Below are 20,487 nucleotides of genomic sequence, written 5' to 3'. Positions count from 1 at the left end.
AGGGGTCAGTCACAGCTCCTTAGGGAAGGTTCCTTCTCTGTGAATTCCCCTGAGATGCGTGTTTCAGTGGGAAAGACGCTTAAGACTGGCAAAAGACACAAGACGTATATGCCAGTTGTTAAATGGAGCCAGAAACAAACATTAGAGTGATTTGAACTAGGCTGCATTAGATGACAGGATCCACCTCCCATTTCTCAGTGACCATTATTAACAAGGCTGGTTACAAATAGAGTAACATGAAGAACAGTTGGCTTCTTAGCCTAACCCCTAAAAGTGACAGTAGTCATGAGTTTACTTTTATTGACTTGGATAAGTGATTATTTTTTCCCCGTTGTAAAGCCTTAATTGTCCTTAGAAAACAGGGTTCTTTGTCCATTTCTTTCCATTTGTTTGGTAACATAGTTTGAGCACCACTTTGTGCCAGAATCAAAGGGTGAACAGGCTGATCAAGAGGAGAGATACCAAGATTAGTCAGATGTGGTTCTTGACCTTGGAGAACTCTGTCTTCACACATGTTTAGATTTAAATAGATAAAAAGGCAGAGATGCCAGATTTAGGTTTCCACCTGATTTAAGTCATGAATCAAATTGCTGATTACAAGTCCATGAACATATCGGTGTCTCTGACCTCTTTGGAGAAAATATTCCCTTCATAAATTAATTTTCCAGATCAACTGAAGCTTCTCTGTTAAATTCTGAAGGCTGCTTTTTCATAAACATTCTGATTAAACTCTTTTGTTATACACGTTCCTTCCTTCTTGAATGGAGCACCTGGGACATAATTAACTCATCAGTGACTCAGGGTCACGGCACATTATCTGATCTTTATAATAGCAGTGCTGAGTCATTGGGAAAAGGTTATAAAATATGTGCTACACTCCTGTTTTTGGAACAAGGCAGGATATAAATAAAGAACTGTCTGCCACCACCGGAAAAAAAAATTCACTATGCTTTTTGAGTTTTGGGTCTCTCTTTAAAATGTTCTTCTTTTTTCCCCTTCAGGGTATATGCTGTCACTTAGCACTGACTCCCCCAAATGGCATTTTAAAACATACATTGAGTAGAGTAGGAATAGAGCCTGCATAAGAATCTTGCCTCCCTGGTTTGAAAGTGAGGAGTAGAAAATATTTTCAGATGTCCATACTTGTTTGTCATAAAATGAATCAGACCCTGTGAAGGGGGTATTTCTTTTCAGACCACCATCACTATGCAAAAGAAGTACCGTCTTGTCAGGAAAGGGATCTCCTCAACCTAAATTGACTTACTTGACACATGTAGACCAAATATGAATTATTTTCATGAATTAATTGTACTTAACACACTGCAAAGTCAGACAAATAGTTTCTTGAATATTTGGCATCTTAAAATTAAATCATTGTAATACTTATATTGTGTTTTATAAAAATTGGGTAAAACATTTCTTGTTTTGCTCAAGAATTTTTGCACTTTGATATGCTTCCTTAAGGGTATTTTAATTAACAAGTACCAAAATAGTACTGTTCACATGAGACATACTATATATTAGAGGCATGCTTTTATTTATTTTATTAAAAGATTCTTCTGAGGGGCTCCTGGGTGGCTCCTTCGGTTCAGTGTCCAACTCTTGATTTCAGCTCAGGTCATGATCTCAGGGTTTACAAGATCAAGCCTGGGGAACGTTCTCTCTCTCTCTCTCTCTCTCTCTCTCTCTCTCTCTCTCTCCCTCCCTCCCTCTCTCCCTCCCTCTCTCCCTCTCTCCCTCTCTCCCTCTCTCCCTCTCTCCCTCTCTCCCTCTCTCCCTCTCTCCCTCTCTCCCTCTCTCCCTCTCCCCCTCTCCCCCTCTCCCCCTCTCCCCCTCTTTCCCTCTCCCCCTCCCCCTCCCCCTCTCCCCCTCTTTCCCTCTCCCCCTCCCCCTCCCCCTCTCCCTCTCCCTCTCCCTCTCCCTCTCCCTCTCCCTCTCCCTCTCCCTCTCCCTCTCCCTCTCCCTCTCTCCCCCTCTCCCTCTCTCCCTCTCTCCCTCTCTCCCTCTCTCCCCCTCTCCCTCTCTCCCCCTCTCCCTCTCTCCCCCTCTCCCTCTCTCCCCCTCTCCCCTTCTCTCCCTCTCTCCCTCACTCCCTCTCTCCTGCCCCCAAATAAATAAATAAATAAATAGAGACAGAGAGAGAGAGATCTTCCAAATTATTTGTATTTTTTTTTTGAAAAGTGGTCATAATAAGTAGCATAAATCAAGAAAACATTTCTTATGAAATGAAGGTAGTAAAAGAATATGGGATCCAGAGTGGGATCCTGGAATAGAAAAAGAACATTGCTGGAGAAATTAGTAAGGTTTGAATCAGATCTGTATGTAGTTAATAGTATTATATCAATATTAATTTTGTGGTTTTGATCTCTAGTTGTATAAAGTGTTAACATTAGGGAATGAAAGGTGAGAGATATACACAAGTTTCTTTGTACTATTTTTACAACGTTTCTGTAAATCTAAAATTAGTTCAAAATTTAAGGAAAGTTGTTTGTTTTGTTTTTTTAACAGAAAAGAAAATGCTCTTTTGTTCTGGCCTTCCCCAGAAGGGATGCACTGGCTAACAGCCAGGATTTTTCATGTTGACCAATTTAATCTTTACAATGATCCTATGAATTAGGTGTTGCTGTCTCCATTTTACATCTCAGGAAACAGGCTCAGAAGATCCTAATTTGCCTAAGATCACACAACGTACATACATGTGTGTATGCCTACTAACTGCACAGTTAGTAAATAATGGAATCAAGACTTGAACTAAGCTGCAACTCTAAAAGCCGTGTGTTTTCCTTCTGGTACATGGTTGATATGAACATGGAGCTTCATGATGTCTTATTTTTCCGCCCCTGTGATAAATTTGTCTTAAAGAATGAAATCTCTATATATATTCTTAAAGTAAATCATGACATTAAAATTTTACCAAAAAAGAGAGTTGGAGTATTGTCATGAAATAGAAGTAGATATGAGAAAATATTACAGTAGAGTTTCATAAGTGGTTTGTTAGCAAATGGATGCTCTGAACTTCTTTGAGATTAACAGTAGTACCTAAGTGTTGTAACTTTTGTTTTGAACCTTTAAGAGCTCAGACTACTTTTGTTTAGTTCTCTAATTTGTCTTTCTAAACTCTCCTATGAATTAAATGAGAACTAGAGTTTAGAGTGCATTTGCTTTTGTAAGGAGGCTGCTAAATGTTTTTAAAGGGAAAAAAAATACAAGTTTAACAACATTTATTGAGCACATACTCTGTATCAGACACTGTTCTAGCTGTTGAGGGATGCAACAGTGAGCCAAACAGACAACTTTACCTTTATGCAACTTACATTCTCATGGTGGTGATAAACGTGGTGATGAAAAATAAAGAAGGGAAATAGGAAATGAGGATCACAGGGGGTGAGGGTGGGGTAGGGTGACCGCAGATTTAAACATGGTGTCCAGAGAGGGCTCACTGTAAGGCAGCACTTGAGAGAAGACGTGAAGATGCTTGAGCAAGCTGTGCAGATGTCTAGGGAAGAAGGTTCCGGGACAGGAGGGGCAGCAATTTGCGAAGGCCCTGAGGTGGGGGCAGACTTGGTGTCCCCGTGGAACAGCAAGGAAGCCAGTGTGGCTGGAGCAGAGTAAGTGAGGGGGAGACTAGGAGGTGATAGAGTCAGAGTGGCCATGGATAGGAGTTACTCGTGCACATGGAAAAGACTAGAAGAAGACTTGCCATTTAGTGTCTACCCCACAGTAACTGTGAGGATGCCACAGGACCATATATAGCCTGAAGTGGGCCAGGCAAATACAAAGTGTTGTTTTAAAGTTATGTTTTATAAAAGGTGACGATGGTGATATTATCTTCTGCTTTATTAACAGAGAAGGTGTCATTGGCGGTTTTTTGGAAAGTGGTCATTGAAGCGAACGTTTTCTGAGATTTCTTTCTACCTGTGTTTCTGGAAGTAAATTGTGTATTACGTCAGATTTCTGTAACAGCACCTAACACGGAGGCTTCAGAATTTACGGTGGGGTAATGTGGACTTTGTCTTGCTGTTGTCTTTTTAGGCTGTCAATCAAGCTGGAGCAGGACCGTATAGTGAGCTTGTCCTTTGCCAGACACCAGCATCTGCCCCTGACCCTGTCTCCACTCTCTGTGTTCTGGAGGAGGAGACCCTCAATGCCTACCCTGATTCACCTTTTGTGTGCCTTGTACTGAACTGGGAAGAGCCGTGCAATAATGGATCTGAAATCCTCGCTTACAATATTGACCTTGGAGACACTAGCATCACCGTGGGCAATACCACCACCCATGTTATAAAAGACCTCCTTCCAGAAACCACCTATCGGTGAGTGCAGGGAAGCAGAAATGGAGCTGCACGAACACATCAGCACTTGGAGCTATAGACCTTTCAGGTTCTAAAGGCCAAACGACTGAATTCTAATCGTTCTTAATTAATATATTTAAGAGTACTAAATGCAGATATAGCTTTTTTTTTTTTTTTTTTTAACATTTATTCAATTTTGAGAGACAGGGTGTGAGCAGGGGAAGGGCAGAGAGAGAGAGAGACATAGAATCCGAAGCAGGCTCCAGGCTCTGAGCTGTCAGCACAGAGCCCAGACGCCAGGCTCGGGCTCGAACCCACAAACTGTGAGATGATGACCTGAGCTGAAGTCAGACACTTAACTGACTGAGCCACCCAGGTGCCCCGTAAATGAAAAATACAGCTTTAAAGCGTGTATTGCTTTGTACTTTGTGAGTCTGTTACAAATTTATACAATTCGTAACCCTCAAGGGAGAATTTCACCTACTGCTTTAAATTAGTTCCTCCCTCTTGGTCTCTTAGCAACCACTTTTCCTTATACTTTTACTGTGACTCATGTCACTCTGTGGGCGCCCTCTGTCCTCTCTGTGGACTTGCCCACCTCTGAAGCTGGGTTCCACCATTTTTTCATTCCCCAAAGCAGACACAATGTTACAAAGCATTTGTGATGTAGCCTTTTACTCAGCCTTTCACAAGGGGCCAGAGGAAAAAGTTACATTACACATTACTGAGCAAAGCTCAGTTGGCATCTGCATTCTTTCTTTCCCCTGGAGTCCTCTCCCAGCCAGGCACCTCACCTTCCATCTTTTTCTCCAACACGGCCTCTTAAAATTTCAAATTATTTAGCTCCGTCTCCAAGTTGCCTCAACTCCCTCAAGATGAAAAGTGCACGACTAGCGTAAGAGGAGCACAGGAACCGTCTGTGGTTACTAAGGTGTGCCCTCTAACCCTTGGTCAGATTACAGACAGTCCTGATTTACAGTGGTGTGAAAGTGATACACAAATCAGTAGGAACTGAGTTTTGATCATCTCTTGGGCTAGGGCTTACATGATGTGAAGCTGTCACTCCTGACGCTGGGCAGTGGCAGTGAGCCACGGTGCCCGGTCAGCCACGTGGTCAGTAGGGTCAACAACCGATGTGCTCACGGCCACTCTGTGCCCGTACAGCCATTCAGGTTTTCACCTTCAGTATGGTATTCAGTATATTTTAGGAAAGAGTCAGTACCTTATAAAATAGGCTTTGTGTTAGAGGATTTTGCCCAACTGTAGGCTAATGTTAAGTGTTTAAATTGGCTAAGCTAAGCTACAGTGTTCAATAGGTTAGGTGTATTAAATGCATTTTTGAATTGTAATATTTCCATCTTATAATGGGTTCGTTGAGATGTAACCCCATCGTAAGCCGAGGAATATTTGTAAATGTTTCTTGAGGGAAATGTAGAGTATAGATTCAGATTCAGGTCATCAGCTATATCTTTAGGAGGGTTACTTACCATCTCTGTGTTTCAGTTTCTTTTTTCCATAAAATGAGGACAAGATTCTTTCCTTCATAAGCATACTGTAAGGCATTAATACACAAATATTAAATGCTTAGAAGCCAACAGCACATATTAGGTGCGCAGTAAGTGTGCATTGCAATTTCAGTCATCATCAATCCTGCCATCCAGCAAAAGTGGTTCTTCTTGGGGTAGGATGGAGGGAGTGAAGGACGGGCTAACAAACTTGCTGCTAGAAAAGGATGTATCATCTCATTTATTTTTTTTCTACTGTGTTTTCTCGTTCTGTGGTCTGACAGACTACCTTTTTTATATTCCCAGAAGCTGAAGAAAGAAATCAGCTAATGCACTCGAGGATACAAAAGCCCCATCTTGCCAGATCATATCACCTTTATTCTTTTTCTTTCTTACCAAATCTGTTTTGTCTAATTTATACAACTAGATTTATTTTACTTTTCAAAACAATGACAAGGGGGCATTGTTCACTTTTTTAGTCTTTCATTATTTTAGAAAATCTCTTTGGGGCACAGCATTATATACACTGTGGGTCTATAAAACAGTGATAGACTGGCCTTGCCCTCAGAGCACTCACAGAGTTGAGGGGCACTTAAATAGCAGCAGTAGCATACGTAGTAGGCTATTGTGACATCACAGGCTGAAAACAACACAGTGTACAGAATCCTGTTGGTGTTTCAGAGAGGAAGACCCAGGGTCCCGGATGATCAGGATGGTTCGAAGTGGGACTTGAGACAGAAACTAGATAAAGGGGGATATGACTTACAAAGAGAAGAGTCAGGCCGAGGGCGTTCTTTCATTTTTAGCCTTTTAGCCATTCTCAAAAAAACCAGTCTTCACTCTTGTTTGCCAACCGAATGCTAAGTGCCTGTTGTGTCTAGAGCACTCTAACCAGGTGGGGAGGAAATCCAGAGATGACTAAACTCAGACCTTGACTTCAGGGAATTTCCCCAATGATGATACTCTAAGGAAGCCTTGCTGTGAGCTGGATCTTGGGGTAAAATGACTAAGTGAATGTCATTCCCCAGCTGTGCCAAATACTGCCTGACCTTAATCCCTCAGGGCCAAAAGAAAAACAAGGAAGAAGCCACACTAGTTCAGGGACTCACTGAATGGTTTTGTGTCCATTCTGATCCATACCCACATCTATCCCAGAGTGGAATCAAGTCCTCAGGTCAGTCCTGAATGTTTTAGATCAGAAATCATGAAAGCCTTTTAGGGCAAAATGTTAGCCTGTGAATTTTGTTCCAGACGTTGTGCTAACTGTAAACTTTAAGATTTGTGGAAGGATGATAAGGGAGGAATGCTGGCTCTTACTACTCAACATACAGTCAGATGACTTCTAGAAAGAAACCTAGAACTCACAGACTTAGTGAAGGAACAGATACAGGGAATCTTTGATTAATGATCAAATGTCATTTACAGTGGAAATTATCAAACAAACTTCCACATGTTTAAAAGTATCTCATAGGATAGTTCTATTTTATTATTATTTTTTTTAAGTTTGTTTATTTATTTTGAGAGTGGGGAGAGAGAGAGAGAGCCCGACATGGGACTCGATCTCACCAACCACGAGACCATGGCCTGAGCCAAGATCAAGAGTCGGGCACTTGACCGAGCCACCAGGCGCCCCCGAATAATTCTATTTTAGAGAACACAAAATGGTTTAGTAATGGAAGGACTATGGAAGAATGAGTTTAGATTGGGGGTGCCCAGCTGGCTTAGTCGGTGGGGCAGGCAACTCTTGATCTTGGGATTGTGAGTTCGAGCCCAATGTTGGGTGGAGAGATTACTTAAAAATGAAATCTTAGGGGGAAAAAAAAAGATTTGGATAGTAAAACTTCAGGACTATTTAAAAAGTACTTAATGGATATAGCATGAACAGTTCAGTATTAACATGTAAGGCTAGTATATTGAGCTGAATGTGGAAGGTCCCTTTTTAACCTTATAGGGAAGTTTCGAAGATACCGTTTTAGACAGATTGCATGAGAAGGGCATGACTTAGGAAAGGTGAATCTTTGGATGTAGTTGTACTCACCCTACCTGCTCCACCAAAGAGTTAGCCTGTCCTTGCTGGCTGAGCAATAAATAAATGGGTTGTTTCCGAGTTAAGATATTAAGGTCATTATTCCCATTTAAGATCTTTTTTTATGCAACTTTATGCTAGTTTCTATAGTACATAATTGGGTACCTTATTGTAGAAGTCTGACCAACCCACAGTCTTATTCTTTATATGTTTCAAAAACACAATCACAATAATTATGATGAAGTACAAAATGAGTATTTCAAGTGACTAAGGGTATAATTTCAGTCCAGTCAAGTTTTACCTCACCTTTTTCTGTTCCATAAATTGGTTAAAATATAAATGAACAGATCATGATGTTCTAGACAAAAGCGTGGAATGAAACATTTTAAGCAGGCCATGGGGCTGGGAGATAGGACTTGTTTCTTTTGTTTGTTTGGGTTTTTTGTTTTGTTTTGTTTTTTTAAACCGTCAGCAGTTACACTCTGTTCTCACACTGAGTTTGTCTTTCTCTGTTTTGCCAGACAGAAAAGTGCACCTCTGTAAGCAAACCTACTGACGCAGAGAAGGGTTTGGGTGCTTACAAAAGCACCCATTGGCTGACTGGCACCCCCTATGGGGTTTGGTTGGAACTGCAATGCTGTTTTTAAAGGCATTACCTTTAAGCTTAGAACTGAGTTTGGTATGGAGTTTGTGTTTTGGTTTGAGGAAAAGAAAATGTTATTGAAAACAGAGACATAGCTTTCTTTTGACACATGGTGTCATAGTCTCTGCGAGCAGAGAGAGAAAAGATGGCCTGGTGAGTAAATCTTGATAAAATAAAATACCATCAGGCACTTTTCTAGACCTACTGAATCAGAAACTCTACGGGTAAGGCCTGGCACTCGCTTTAATTACCCCTCAGGAGATTTTGATGCATGTTAAAGTTTAAGAACCTCTTCCCTAGATGGGGCACCTGGGTGATTCAGTCAGTTAAGCGTCCGACTTCGGCTCAGGTCATGATCTCGCGGTTTGTGAGTTCAAGCCCTGTGTCAGGCTCTGTGCTGACAGCTCAGAGCCTGGAGCCTGCTTCGGATTCCGTGTCTCCCTCTCTCTCTCTGTCCCTTCCCCACTTGTGCTGTGTCTCTCTCTGTCTCTCAAAAATGAATAAATGTAAAAAAAAAATTATTTTTAAAAGAAGAACCTCTTCCCTAGAGCAGAATGGAATGTTGATGTATATAAGAATCACCTGGACAGCTTTTGCAAAATACAGAAGTCTGAGCCCCGTTCCTGTAGACTTCAGTTTAGTAGGGCTGAGGAGGTCTAGACATCATTTTTGTATAGTGTCTCTTCTTCTGCTTAACCATCCTCACTTCATTCAGATCTGTCTTTATTATTGGGTTTCCTGTAACCTCCTCCATCCTCTTGATCGGGTGAGTTCTGCCTCTTGACGGACTCTTTAATAAGAGCAGTGCCCAGACCTCTGAATGGTCTGGATGACTGGCTCAGAGCAGAGCAAGACTGTCACCTTACATGTTCTCCATATTGAGCGGTTAGTAAGGTTGCCTAAGATTACTTTTTTTGGCAACCTCATTATCGTCTGACTCATACCAAGCTACCAAACAACTAAAACTTAAGGTAGATTTGTTTGTTACACTCATTTATGCTCCTTTCGCTAGGTAGAACAGTGACGAAAAATAACATCTATTGAGTCCTCACTGTAGGTCAAGCACTACATTAGCCTGTCAAAAAGTGAATCATAAATCATTCTAACAAGATGAGGTGGACTTTATTAGGAGCAAATTCTAAGTAGTTCAGAAGTAGCAGACTGGAATCAAACAGCTTGACTTCAGTCCTCGGTCCCTTGCATAGGTCTCTGTGACCTCTGGCAAGTTATTTAAGCTCTATGTGCCTCCGTTTTCTGATCTGTAAAATGGGGATAATAACTTGAGCTACCTGTCTGTCTTAGAGAAGATTCCAGGCACTCATATAGGACCTGACACACAATAAGTCAGCACTCAATAACTTGTGTGTTGCTAATGTTTGGTAGGGAAAAAAAGAGCTGGAAGGTGGGTTGTGACCAGAATAGAGGTAGAGGTGTCTGTGGGGATCTGGCATCATTTCTTAAGCAGTGGGAGACATGTAAGGTTTTCTTGCCTGTCAAAGGCGGATCTAAGTGCTTAGAGACAGAATGGCAGCAGACATACCCCAGGAGCTGTCAGGAGAAGTAGCTTAGTGGAAGGGACAGATCTGAGCCAGCTCAGGCCACCCTTCCAGGAAGCCCTCTTCTGAATCACTCTGCTCTCAACGCATCAAACCCTCAAAGGGAGTTCCTTTATTTCAGCTACTATTTTGTATTCTTTCACAACTCATCTGATGATTATTCCCTTCTTTTGCGTTTCTGTCTTCTTAGAGAATTAGATGTAGATTGTAGGGGAGGGGTGGGGGATAAAAAGTCTATCTTTGGCTCCCAGGCCTCTCCTGCCCTGACTCTTCCTTGCTCCCCTCATCGCCCCCACCCTCACACTCGAGACATCCCGACTACTGGGATGGCTAATTATGACTGAGAAGTCACCTTCCCCAGCTGAGGAAGGTTTGTTTTGAAAGTCATTTTTCTTACAATGTATGAAGTGCCAGAAACTTGAGTGTGTGTGTGTGTATGTATATATAAAGGGCATTGTGGAGGGCTATGAGCTTCTGAGGCAGGAATGTATTTAGCATCTAGAATTAGTAGATATTTTTAGTGGATTTTCAATCAAAAGCTGTAAGGAATTTGCTTCTGAATTGAATTTATTTGATCAGTATTATCAGTATACTGTTGGGTATTATAGACTCCTGGGCACTTGAGATTTTTCATATCAGCCTGGCCAAGATAGAGTTTATCAAGACTTACATTGTCACCTCCCTAGATTGGAAGGCAAAGTTCCATTGCCCTTATACTTAATTTTCAGAGCTTACAGTTTCAGAAACTGATAAATTTCAAGATTAACAGGTTACTTCAGCTAGAGAGAAAACTGCTCAAGTTTGGGTTTGGGGTAGACTGTAATTAATCTAATAAAACTTGAAAATCTGTTTCTTCTGAGGTGAATTCTTTGGACTTGTTCAAGTCAGTGGTGGTTCTGCTCATTAGTCCTTAGTGAGCTCTCACTGGAATTAGAAAAGTATTTTCACACACAGTATTTTTCACCCCAAAACAAAACAAACAGCAACTACCTTAGTCCTTGTTTAGTTTTCTCAGTCTCCTGGGCTCAGAGTATGTAATATTTTTACTAGAGTGCGAGAAGATATGGCCTCATTATTTTCTTAAGTTTTTGTTTGTTTAAGTAATCTCTACACCCAGTATGGGGCTTGAACGCGTAACCATGAGGTCTAGAGTTGCATGCTCTACCAACTGGGCCAGTCAGGCGCCCCATGGCCTCACTTTATTTAATCAGTTCTTGGTTGTATTTCAATTTTTAGTGTTATTTTATCGTTAGAACTAAACAGTGTTAGTTCAGTGCATCGGCTACACGGAAAACTGTAGATAAGTTGATGTATTTTAAAATGTAAGTAGTTGACGGGGCGCCTGGGTGGCTCAGTTGTTTAAGTGTCCAACTTCAGCTAAGGTCATGATCTCACAGTTGGTGGGTTCGAGCCCTGCTTCGGGCTCTGTGCTGACGGCTCAGAGCCTGGAGCCTGCTTCGGATTCTGTGTCTCCCTCTCTCTCTGCCCCTCCCCTGCTCATGCTCTGTCTCTGTCTCTCAATAATAAATAAAAGTTAAAAAAAAAAAAGTTAAAAAAAAATGTAAGTAGTTGACTTTGAGGCCAAAAATTGATGCAATAATGTGAAAACAAATTTATTGACTATCCTAGATGCTCACTTTATTGGTGAACGGCAGTTGTTGAACTGAAAGTGTGATTTGAATTAAAATTCCCTTTTGGTTGGACACCGTGTTTGGTTCAACTAGGAGAGTATAGCATGCCAGAATGCACAAAAGACTTTGAGCCTAAAAAGATGAGGTTCGCACTTTGATCTAACCTGTATCTGCTGTGTAGACTAGTGCCCATGGCTGAACCTAGTCAGGCCTCGTTTCCTTCACTTATACGATAGAGTAATTCCTACCTCATGGAGTCAGGCTAGAAATTAGGGGTACTATTGTGCATATCACATCCAGGCTTCAACACCTAGAACGGCTGTGCCATTCAAGTTGAGTCATTTAACCTCTCTGCGTTTAACTGCAGTATTCTCATCTCTAAAAGCAAGAGGAAACACTGCTCCTGCTCCAGAGCACAGTCCTCTGAACAGAGCCAGTTCTAGGAGTTGCTCATGCTGGATATTAACACTTCCGTCTGTCTCTGAGCTCTGTGTCTCCCCCTCGCCTCCTGAGGATGCTTTACAAAGAAGCCAGACCTTCTAGGTGTTACTGGTTCCTTGGCCGTAATTTGGAGGGAGGAAAAACAGAGATGGTGTCAGCAAATTACTCGAGTTCTAACGAGGCCACACGTTTGAGTGCCCAGCGCGGTGCACCCCTCACGGATGCTCATAGTTTCTTCACTGTGAGAAGGGAAGGACAGTCTCAAAAGAAGTCAGAAGAATGGTAAGTGCATAAATTAGCACTCTGAAGTTCACCAAAGTGCTTTGAGCCACCTTGAATCCTTTTCTGGCCGAATGGTGAAATATAAAATATTTAAAAATAGAGAATGCTTCTTATATACCTTATCTTAACTACATAACCAACTTTGTAAATGCAGCGAAGGTATTACTATACCCATTCGATAAATAAGGAAACCCTTACTCAAAGGTATTATGTAATTTCCCCAAGGTCACACCAAAGTGATGAGCAGGATTCCCAAGGAGGCTTCACTGCTAAAAAGTATTTTGGTGGTGGTGGTGTTATGTGTGTATTTAAGGCTAAGATTATGTGCCTACCAAATATGTATCAGTAGTAAAAGTTCAGAGAACCATAGAACTTCAAATGTAAGGAATACGATACCTATGAAAGTGTTATAGAGGCTTTGAGATAATAAGTGAATTTACAAAAGGAATCAAAGAGTAAATCTACATTTATTTTGTATCTTGATTCAGCCAGAAAAGGATTCAAGGTGGCCAAGAGCACTTTGGTGAACTGCAGAGTGCTAATTTATGCACTTAATGATTCTTCTGACTTCTTTTGAGACTGCCCTTCCTTTCTCACAGTGAAGAAACTATGAGCGTCCGTGAGGGGTGCACTGCGCTGGGCACTCAAACGTGTGGCCTTGTTAGAACTCGAGTAATTTGCTGACACCATCTGTGTTTTTCCTCCCTCCAAATTATGGCCAGGGAACCAGTAACACCTAGAAGGATTGGCTTCTTTGTAAATTCATTTGTAAACTGATTTTTCGTTCTTCCAAATGATTCAGGATATTTTTTCTTGAGCAGAATAACGATCTTAGGCAACTGATTACCTCCCTTCCTATTGTTTATTAGAGTTCTGAAGGGCTGTTTGGGCTGCACAGAACAAAGCAGTAGGTTCACCTGGAACAGAAGGTGAGCTTGGCTCTGGAGGATATTGAGCAAGCAGACAGAAGAAAGGATCTTGAACTCTGGACTCTAGGAATACCTGTACTATAATAAAGGGAAGGAATGACAGTCTGGACAGTAGAAAGACATTAATATAAACGCTGTTGGTCAGGAAATTTGTTACACTTTTGAAGAAAGACTGCAACTTAATGTCTGGCTTAATTCCCTTTTCCTAAGAAGGGAAAAGTGGTAGTAATTCCAACCATCATGATGACCTCTTTTTAAAAGACTTTTCCTCTCCAGTTGCAGAAAAATTTCTTATTTTCCAGTCATAGAAAAAAACCCTCTTGTATTAAAACCATAAAACTACAAGATCCATATTGTAGGTGAATTGTAGGTGAGAAAGAGTTTATTTTAATCTTTTAAACTTTTATCTTTAAGTTATATTGAGAGACTTACTTTGCACTATCTACAAGAGACCTGAGACAGCCCCTTGTATATTAGAATCTGGGAAAAGTCCAGTTCTTTCTAATGGAATTTTTACTGTACTTTATCAGAGATAAGTATTTGGTACATTCCAAACTATGAGGCAAATATTTATCTAGTTTGGGGTGATTGTGGATAGAGCTGCTGTGAATATTTGTGTGTCAGTTTTGTATGAACATACATTTTAATTTCTCCAAAGAACAGGAAGTGGGATTGCTGGGTCGCACAAGTGTGTGAAGCTTAATAAAAAATTTGATAGGAAAACCGTTTTCCAATGTGGCTGTACCATTATGCACTCCCACTAGCAATATATGAGAGTTGTAGTGCCTCTTTATCCTTGGCAACATGGTATGGTTCTTTCCTTATTTCTAGGTAACAAGTACTTTTTATTTTCTTCTGTTTTCTCCTTAAAAGTTTTGTATTTTACGTTTTATGTTTAGATCTATGGGCCATTCTGAATTAAGTTTAGAATTTAGTTAAGTTTAGAAGGTTTAGATTGAGTTTTGTCTTCCTACTGATAACCAGCTGTTCCAACACCATTTGTTAAAAAGACTATTCTTTCTCCGTTGAATTACTTTTGCACTTTTGTCAGAGATCAATCATTCATATTTGTGTAGATCTATTTCTGGAGTCTGTATTCTCTCATATTGATCCATGTGTCTGTCTCTTACCAGTACCACACTGTCTTGATTACTGTAGCTTTATAGTAAGTCCTAAGTCAAAAAGTGTGATTCTTTCAACTTTATTCTTATTTTTCAGTTTTGTGTTTGGCAATTTTAGTCCTTTTGCCTTTCCACATAACTTTTAGAATCAATTTCTCTAGATCTGCTAAGAATCCTGCTGGAATTTTCGTAGGATTACATTGTATCTATAGATCACTTTGGGGCAAACTGACCTTTTCTTTCTGTGTAGCCTTCCAATTCGTGAACGCAGAATGTCTCTCTCTATTTAGATTTTCTTTAAAATTTTCAGCAGAGTCTTGTAGTTCAGTTCCTTTCTTTCTTTGTGCCATTTTTTCTGCCGCTGGCTGGGACTTCTAGTCCATGATGTTGAGTTGGAGTGTTGAAAGTAGACATCCTTGCACTGTCCCTAATCTTAGAAATTATTTAGTCTTTCACCGTTAAGTATAAGGTTACCTGTAGGTGTTTCTATAGATGCCCTTTTCAGATTGAGAGAGTTTCCTTCTATCCCTAGTTTTCTGAGAATTTTTGTGATGAATAGACGTTGGATTTCATCAGGTGCTTTTTCTGTACCAATTCGTATGAGCGTGTGTTTTTTCTTCTTTAGGCTATTAATATGAAGGAATTGTCTAAGGACTGGGGAGTGAGAGAATGCAGGGAAAAAAAAAAAGAATGAGGAATTTCTCCATTCACTCTGAGCTTCCAGAAACCCCGTTCTTTGAACCGCATTTCCCCCAGAGCCCTCAGTCCATGCAGATGTCTGCCTTTGGATTTCAGGCTGCATTGAGTCCAGTTTGGGGGATAATAGAGGGGAAAAGATGGTAAATGCAATGGTAAATGAATTAAACAATGGTAAATATTTCACCAAATCCTCCAGCTACTGTTTGCTTTTTGGGAGTTGTTAAATAGCTGCTCATTTATTTTCTCCAGGTTTATTGCCACGTTCAGTGGGGGAGACAGGGTACAGGGTAGGGCGTGCTTGCTTCCTCTCACCTGTCATTAATCTGAGGAGTGTGTTTGTTTGTTTGTTTTGCCTTGTCAGCTGTCTACAGGCATATTGTTAGACTGACGTGCTGAATTATGTAATGTTTAAATTTGAAGAATTAATGCTAATTGGAGATCACAAGATGAATTTAGGTATTGTAGTACCTAAATAGTATTTTCTGTGTGTAAGCAATAATTGCTGTAAAAGAGAAACACATAAAACTAAATTATGAGAATGTTTCAAATTGATCGGTTTCCTAAGAATTTATCTCTGACTCTGTTTTATTATTATCATGTGCTTTGAAACACTATTTTGAATGTGTGCACACTTTTAGAACCAGCGACCTCACACTGCTCAGTCAGCTCGGTAAGATGCTTGTGTACCTAGCGAGGGTCCTGGGTGGAGGTTTCTGCTGGAGGCCCGGAGTGGGGCATGAAGAGGTGGAAAGGCAGAGCTGGGAGTGAGTGGTCTTCCAAGTGGGTGGAGCCATGGAAATAGACTATTGAGAGAACTGTCCGTACCATGCAGAAAAAGAGAAGAGGAACAGAGGGCGGTGGGGAGGTGGTGTCAGAACTTAGGTCTGAGAAGCAGAGGAGGAAAGCCTGAACCAGGGGTGTGCGGGCCACCAAATGCCTGGAGGAAACAAGCTTCCAGAACATGCAGTCACCGCGGGGAGCGGTGTTGAGAATGAGGTTGGGGCAGTGCCATCCGTGTGTTTGTTGTATGAAGGCCTTGGAGAGCTGTTTCAGTCAACTAGGAAGGAAACAGAGGCACGAGGAAAAGAGGAATAATAGGATATTATTTTATTTATTAATTTTAACTCTCTTTGGTTTTAAATTCACAGACCGTGAGGACAGTGTCAAGGCATCTTTATTATCCATAACACTGCACGCTGCAAACATGCAGTTGCGATTCAGATACAGACAGCTGAATGACAGCCCATTGCCAGCAGTGCCCGCACGCTTATGTGGTTCTGGACTAGCAGAGGTGGTTGGGCAAAGCTGGAGACGTGCCCTGTTGAAGAGCTTCTGCCCTTTGTAAACCCTAAAGGAAATTCCTTTGCTTTCCTATTTCATTTCTTCTTTACCGCCCACTCACTTCCAAAAGTGACTCTGAGGCAGGTAACATGTGGCTTAGAACAAAATACAATAGCACATCTTTAGGACGTGTTCCCTCAGACAGCAGACTTTTTTTTCCCTTTTTTTTTTTTTTTTTTTTTTTTTAATTAAAGGGCTAAGAGGTATCTTGCTAACTGCTCTATTTTTGCTGGGTTTTGGAAGGGGGAGCGAAATCCGTTTGCCCAAGCTGCCCTATTCTCTATTTGTCTTGAATTACATTGGCTTATTTTTCGTTATTCCATGGTACAGTTTTAGGGGCGCACAGGAAATACTCCACAAGTGTCTGCTTCCAGTGAGGAATTGCCTCATCTTCAGCTGCAACGTGTGTATTTTTTTCCCTTTTTCCAGGATCAGAATTCAGGCCGTCAATGAAATTGGAGCTGGACCGTTTAGTCAGTTCATTAGGGCAAAAACTCGGCCATTGCCACCCTTGCCTCCGAGGCTCGAATGTGCTGCCGCGGGGCCCCAGAGCCTGAAGCTGAAGTGGGGAGACAGCAACGCCAAGACCCACACAGCCGCTGACATGGTGTACACACTGCAGTTGGAAGACAGAAACAAGAGGTGAGCTGGCGGGGCGGGTGCAGGGGGCGGTTCTGTCCGAATGAATCCTTGCTTGTTCACCTGTCCTCTAATAAAACACTCTTCCTCCCGTTGAAAGGTTTCCTGTGTATTGGGGTCCTGCAACGTGGACCTCCGTTCTCCATCTGGAATTTTTTTTTTTTTCTAATTTTTTTTTAACGTTTATTTATTTTTGAGACAGAGACAGAACATGAGCAGGGGAGGAGCAGAGAGAGGGAGACACAGAATCCGAAACAGGTTCCAGGCTCTGAGCTGTCAGCACAGAGCCCGACGCGGGGCTCGAACTCACGGACCGTGAGATCGTGACCTGGCTGAAGTCTGACGCTTAACCGACTGCGCCACCCAGGCGCCCCTGGGATTTTCTAAACTAACATTCTGAAGATCCTGATTTGCCTGCAAGTCATAATCTGTGTGTTTGTTTTTTTTCTTTCATATAGCCAGATAATGGAGAGAAATTATCTAAAAATAAAATTGTCATATGCAAGCGCATGCTATGTTATAGCGTTAGATCAGTCACAAGTGCAGAGGGAAATGAGACTTAGGAAGAGATGCTAGCTTTTTAAATATTCAGTAACCATCAGGACAATCATGTTTACCAATCCGAAATAGCTGTGGTGATGTACAGATGGGGATTGTATTCTGTAACTATGGGCAACGCAGTATCAGATTAGCCAGAGCAAACAGGACATTCTTATAAGACTCCATGCCCGGGAAAATACTCTTGGCCACAGAAATCAAAGCCAGCCTTGCACCTAGTATTTATTTAACCTAACTTCATTTCCTCTGAAAATGGCCCATCAGAAGGTGGGCCTCTGAACTGTATTAGGAATAATTCAGATGCAGAGTAAGAGGTAATGATGGCAGAATTGTTCTGTTACCAAAAGTCCAAATCAGAGAATCAGGTGAAGGAGGTGGGAGGTGACCATAAATCCAAGACACCCTGCTGGAACAGACCCGCGCTGCTATTTGCCTTTGGCCTATCTGCTAAACACAAAAACATTCCTGTCCTTTCCACTTTATGCACTATAGCTCCTGCTCCTTTACACAGGGAACTGGTTTAGTTAGCACAGAAACCGCTGTCCAGTCTTCACCCCCCACTCTACTCGAGAACTTTGATTCATATCAGTGCAGTGGAGTCCTGTGTGGCAGGCATTTTATGAGATAGGCCTTCAGTGGAGACCAAGATCAAGGAAAAACAAGCCCCTGCCTCCAGATGCATAGTATCAACCCACAGATGGTCTCAGAACTTTAGTACCATTGGAGAAAAGTGCTCTGGGACGTTGGAGGAGGCAGAGACCATCGGGTTGTAAAGACCAGGAATGGCTTTTTGAAACAGGTGATGTTTGAACTGGACTGAAGGACCTGTCAAAGCCAGTAATTTGACTACAAGAGAACAAAAATGATCATCTGTTGGAAACTAGTCCTGGTGTAGAAACCACAGAGAAAATGAGGCTGCTTTTGGTAGGTTCATTAGAGGTTAAATGCATCCTCACTCATAGACAAGATCATTCATCTTAACTGTGCTTTGTACCTTTGGATGCGTGTTTGTGGGTTCACTATTTTACTGGCAGGGGATTCCTCGACTAGAGAGGGCTGGCAAGAACACGAATTATGGACTAACAGAAACCCTGGTAAATATTTGAAGCTAGCATTTGGGGAAATTTGCAAACAAGCCTTTGCTTTTTCCTTGGGCTTTTGGCATCCTTTGATGATAGAATCTTCATTAGAGACTGTCTTCTAGTTGTACTGCTTCAGAAAAAGTGAAGCCCGGAAACATTGACATTGGTAGCAGAATTGGGGGCTTCCTAATTCCTCATGCAGTTGCCTCTACTGTTACCTCCAGAAAGGTGGGGAGAGCGAACGCTCTGCTCCAAACCAGCTGGGTGCATCCTGCAGCAGCCCTGCCCTTTGTGGGGCATCCGCCTTGGGCGCCTCGTATGGAGAACTGTACAGATGCTCAGAACAAAAGTTCCATGAACACCAATCTGAATGAGTATGAGACATTTTAATATGCCAGACAGAAAACAGTGTAGAATGTAGTAATCAATTTGTGCTATTTTGAAAAAGAAAAAAAAAGGAGGCCCAAAGTTAGCATTGTTAATAAATGACTTGCCTAAATTTAAATGGCGATTTAAGAAAACCAACCATTAGGAACAGTATTTTTCTTAATTTTATGATCTGGAGTCCAAATTTATCTTTTTTAAATTAGATTTGTCAGTGCTCTCAGAAAGTTATTAAAGTGATGGGAGTATACAGCATAATAAATTCTCATTCTATTTGTGGAATAATTTTCCTATGATTAAATAGGATGAAACTTGGCCTAATTTGAGTTCGAAGATGACCTTCCTCAGTGTCCTGAAACTGAGCTCTTGTATCGATTGGCCCCTCAAATCCAAGCCTTTATTTAACTTTGGATCTTGACTCATGAGGACTGGGGAGAAATCATCTGGCTAGGATACATTATAATTCTTGTGATTAGCGTGGTTTTCGTCAGTTCTGGTCTCCTTGTGGTTCTTTAGGACTTGGACCTGGCTTGTCCGTTTGAAAGTGTCTTCTTTCAAGGACCAGCTTTTCCATTAAACTTGTTGCCAGAGTGATTTCTAGTCGGGACTTCTGGGAAAAGTATACGTATTCCTTAGCGAATGCACTGATTTCATTAGCCACTAATGAGTTCTTATGGATGTGTCAAAAATATTGTGTGTCTTACTTGTGGCCAAGGTGAGAACCAGAGATAGACTTAATTGTGGTTTTAATTTACTTTACTCACCAGCCGTTGTGGGCATTGGAAAGGAGAGCTGGCTATGTGAGTCAGACAGTTGTCCTAGTCAGTATGAAAGTAATGTTACTCTTAAAACATTTTGCAATGGGGGCACCTGGGTGGCTTGGTCAGTTAAGTATCTGACTCTTGATTACAGCTCAGGACATGATCTCACAGTTCATGGGATCAAGCCCCACTCCAGGCTCTGCTCTGGAAGCACCAAATCTGCTTGGGATTCTCTCGCTCTCGCTCTCTCTCTCTTTCTCCCTCCCTCCCTCCCTCCCTACCCCACTCCTGCACACAGGTGCAGGATTGCACATGCTCTCTCAAAATTAATAAACATTTAAAAAAATTTTTGCAACAGAAGCACAATGAAAATTACTAACTCCATGCTTCGTAATTATAAAATTAAAGAGTTTGATTTGACTGCTAAACTATTGGTCTTTCTCTTCTCATCCATAAAATAGAGGCTAAACTAGAAGATTGAATGCAGAGTTCCTTCCCACCTTTTTCACCTTAAAGCACTGAATATTTGTATATCATTTGTGAGCTAGATCCATTACAAAAGGGTATCTCAGCATGTTATCTCTTTTTTCTTCACAT

The 20,487-nt window shown here is 41.4% G+C and overlaps 1 protein-coding gene across 6 annotated transcripts in view; it reads left to right on the top strand.

The window, feature by feature from the left end:
- The window catches only part of FNDC3B (fibronectin type III domain containing 3B), a 358,808-nt gene that overhangs the window by 309,888 nt on the left and 28,433 nt on the right, over window positions 1-20,487 (top strand). For all 6 annotated transcript variants that reach the window (XM_053903638.1, XM_053903637.1, XM_019463183.2 and 3 more), the window contains 2 exons: window positions 4,033-4,313; window positions 16,896-17,108. In XM_053903638.1, the coding sequence (XP_053759613.1) occupies window positions 4,033-4,313; window positions 16,896-17,108 (494 nt within the window). The remainder of the gene's footprint in view (window positions 1-4,032; window positions 4,314-16,895; window positions 17,109-20,487) is intronic.

The sequence above is a fragment of the Panthera pardus genome, unplaced genomic scaffold, assembly GCF_024362965.1.
Source record: "Panthera pardus isolate Hobbes unplaced genomic scaffold, ASM2436296v1 HiC_scaffold_16, whole genome shotgun sequence".
Taxonomy (NCBI): Eukaryota; Metazoa; Chordata; class Mammalia; order Carnivora; family Felidae; genus Panthera; species Panthera pardus.
This window is presented reverse-complemented; position numbering and strand designations above follow the sequence as displayed.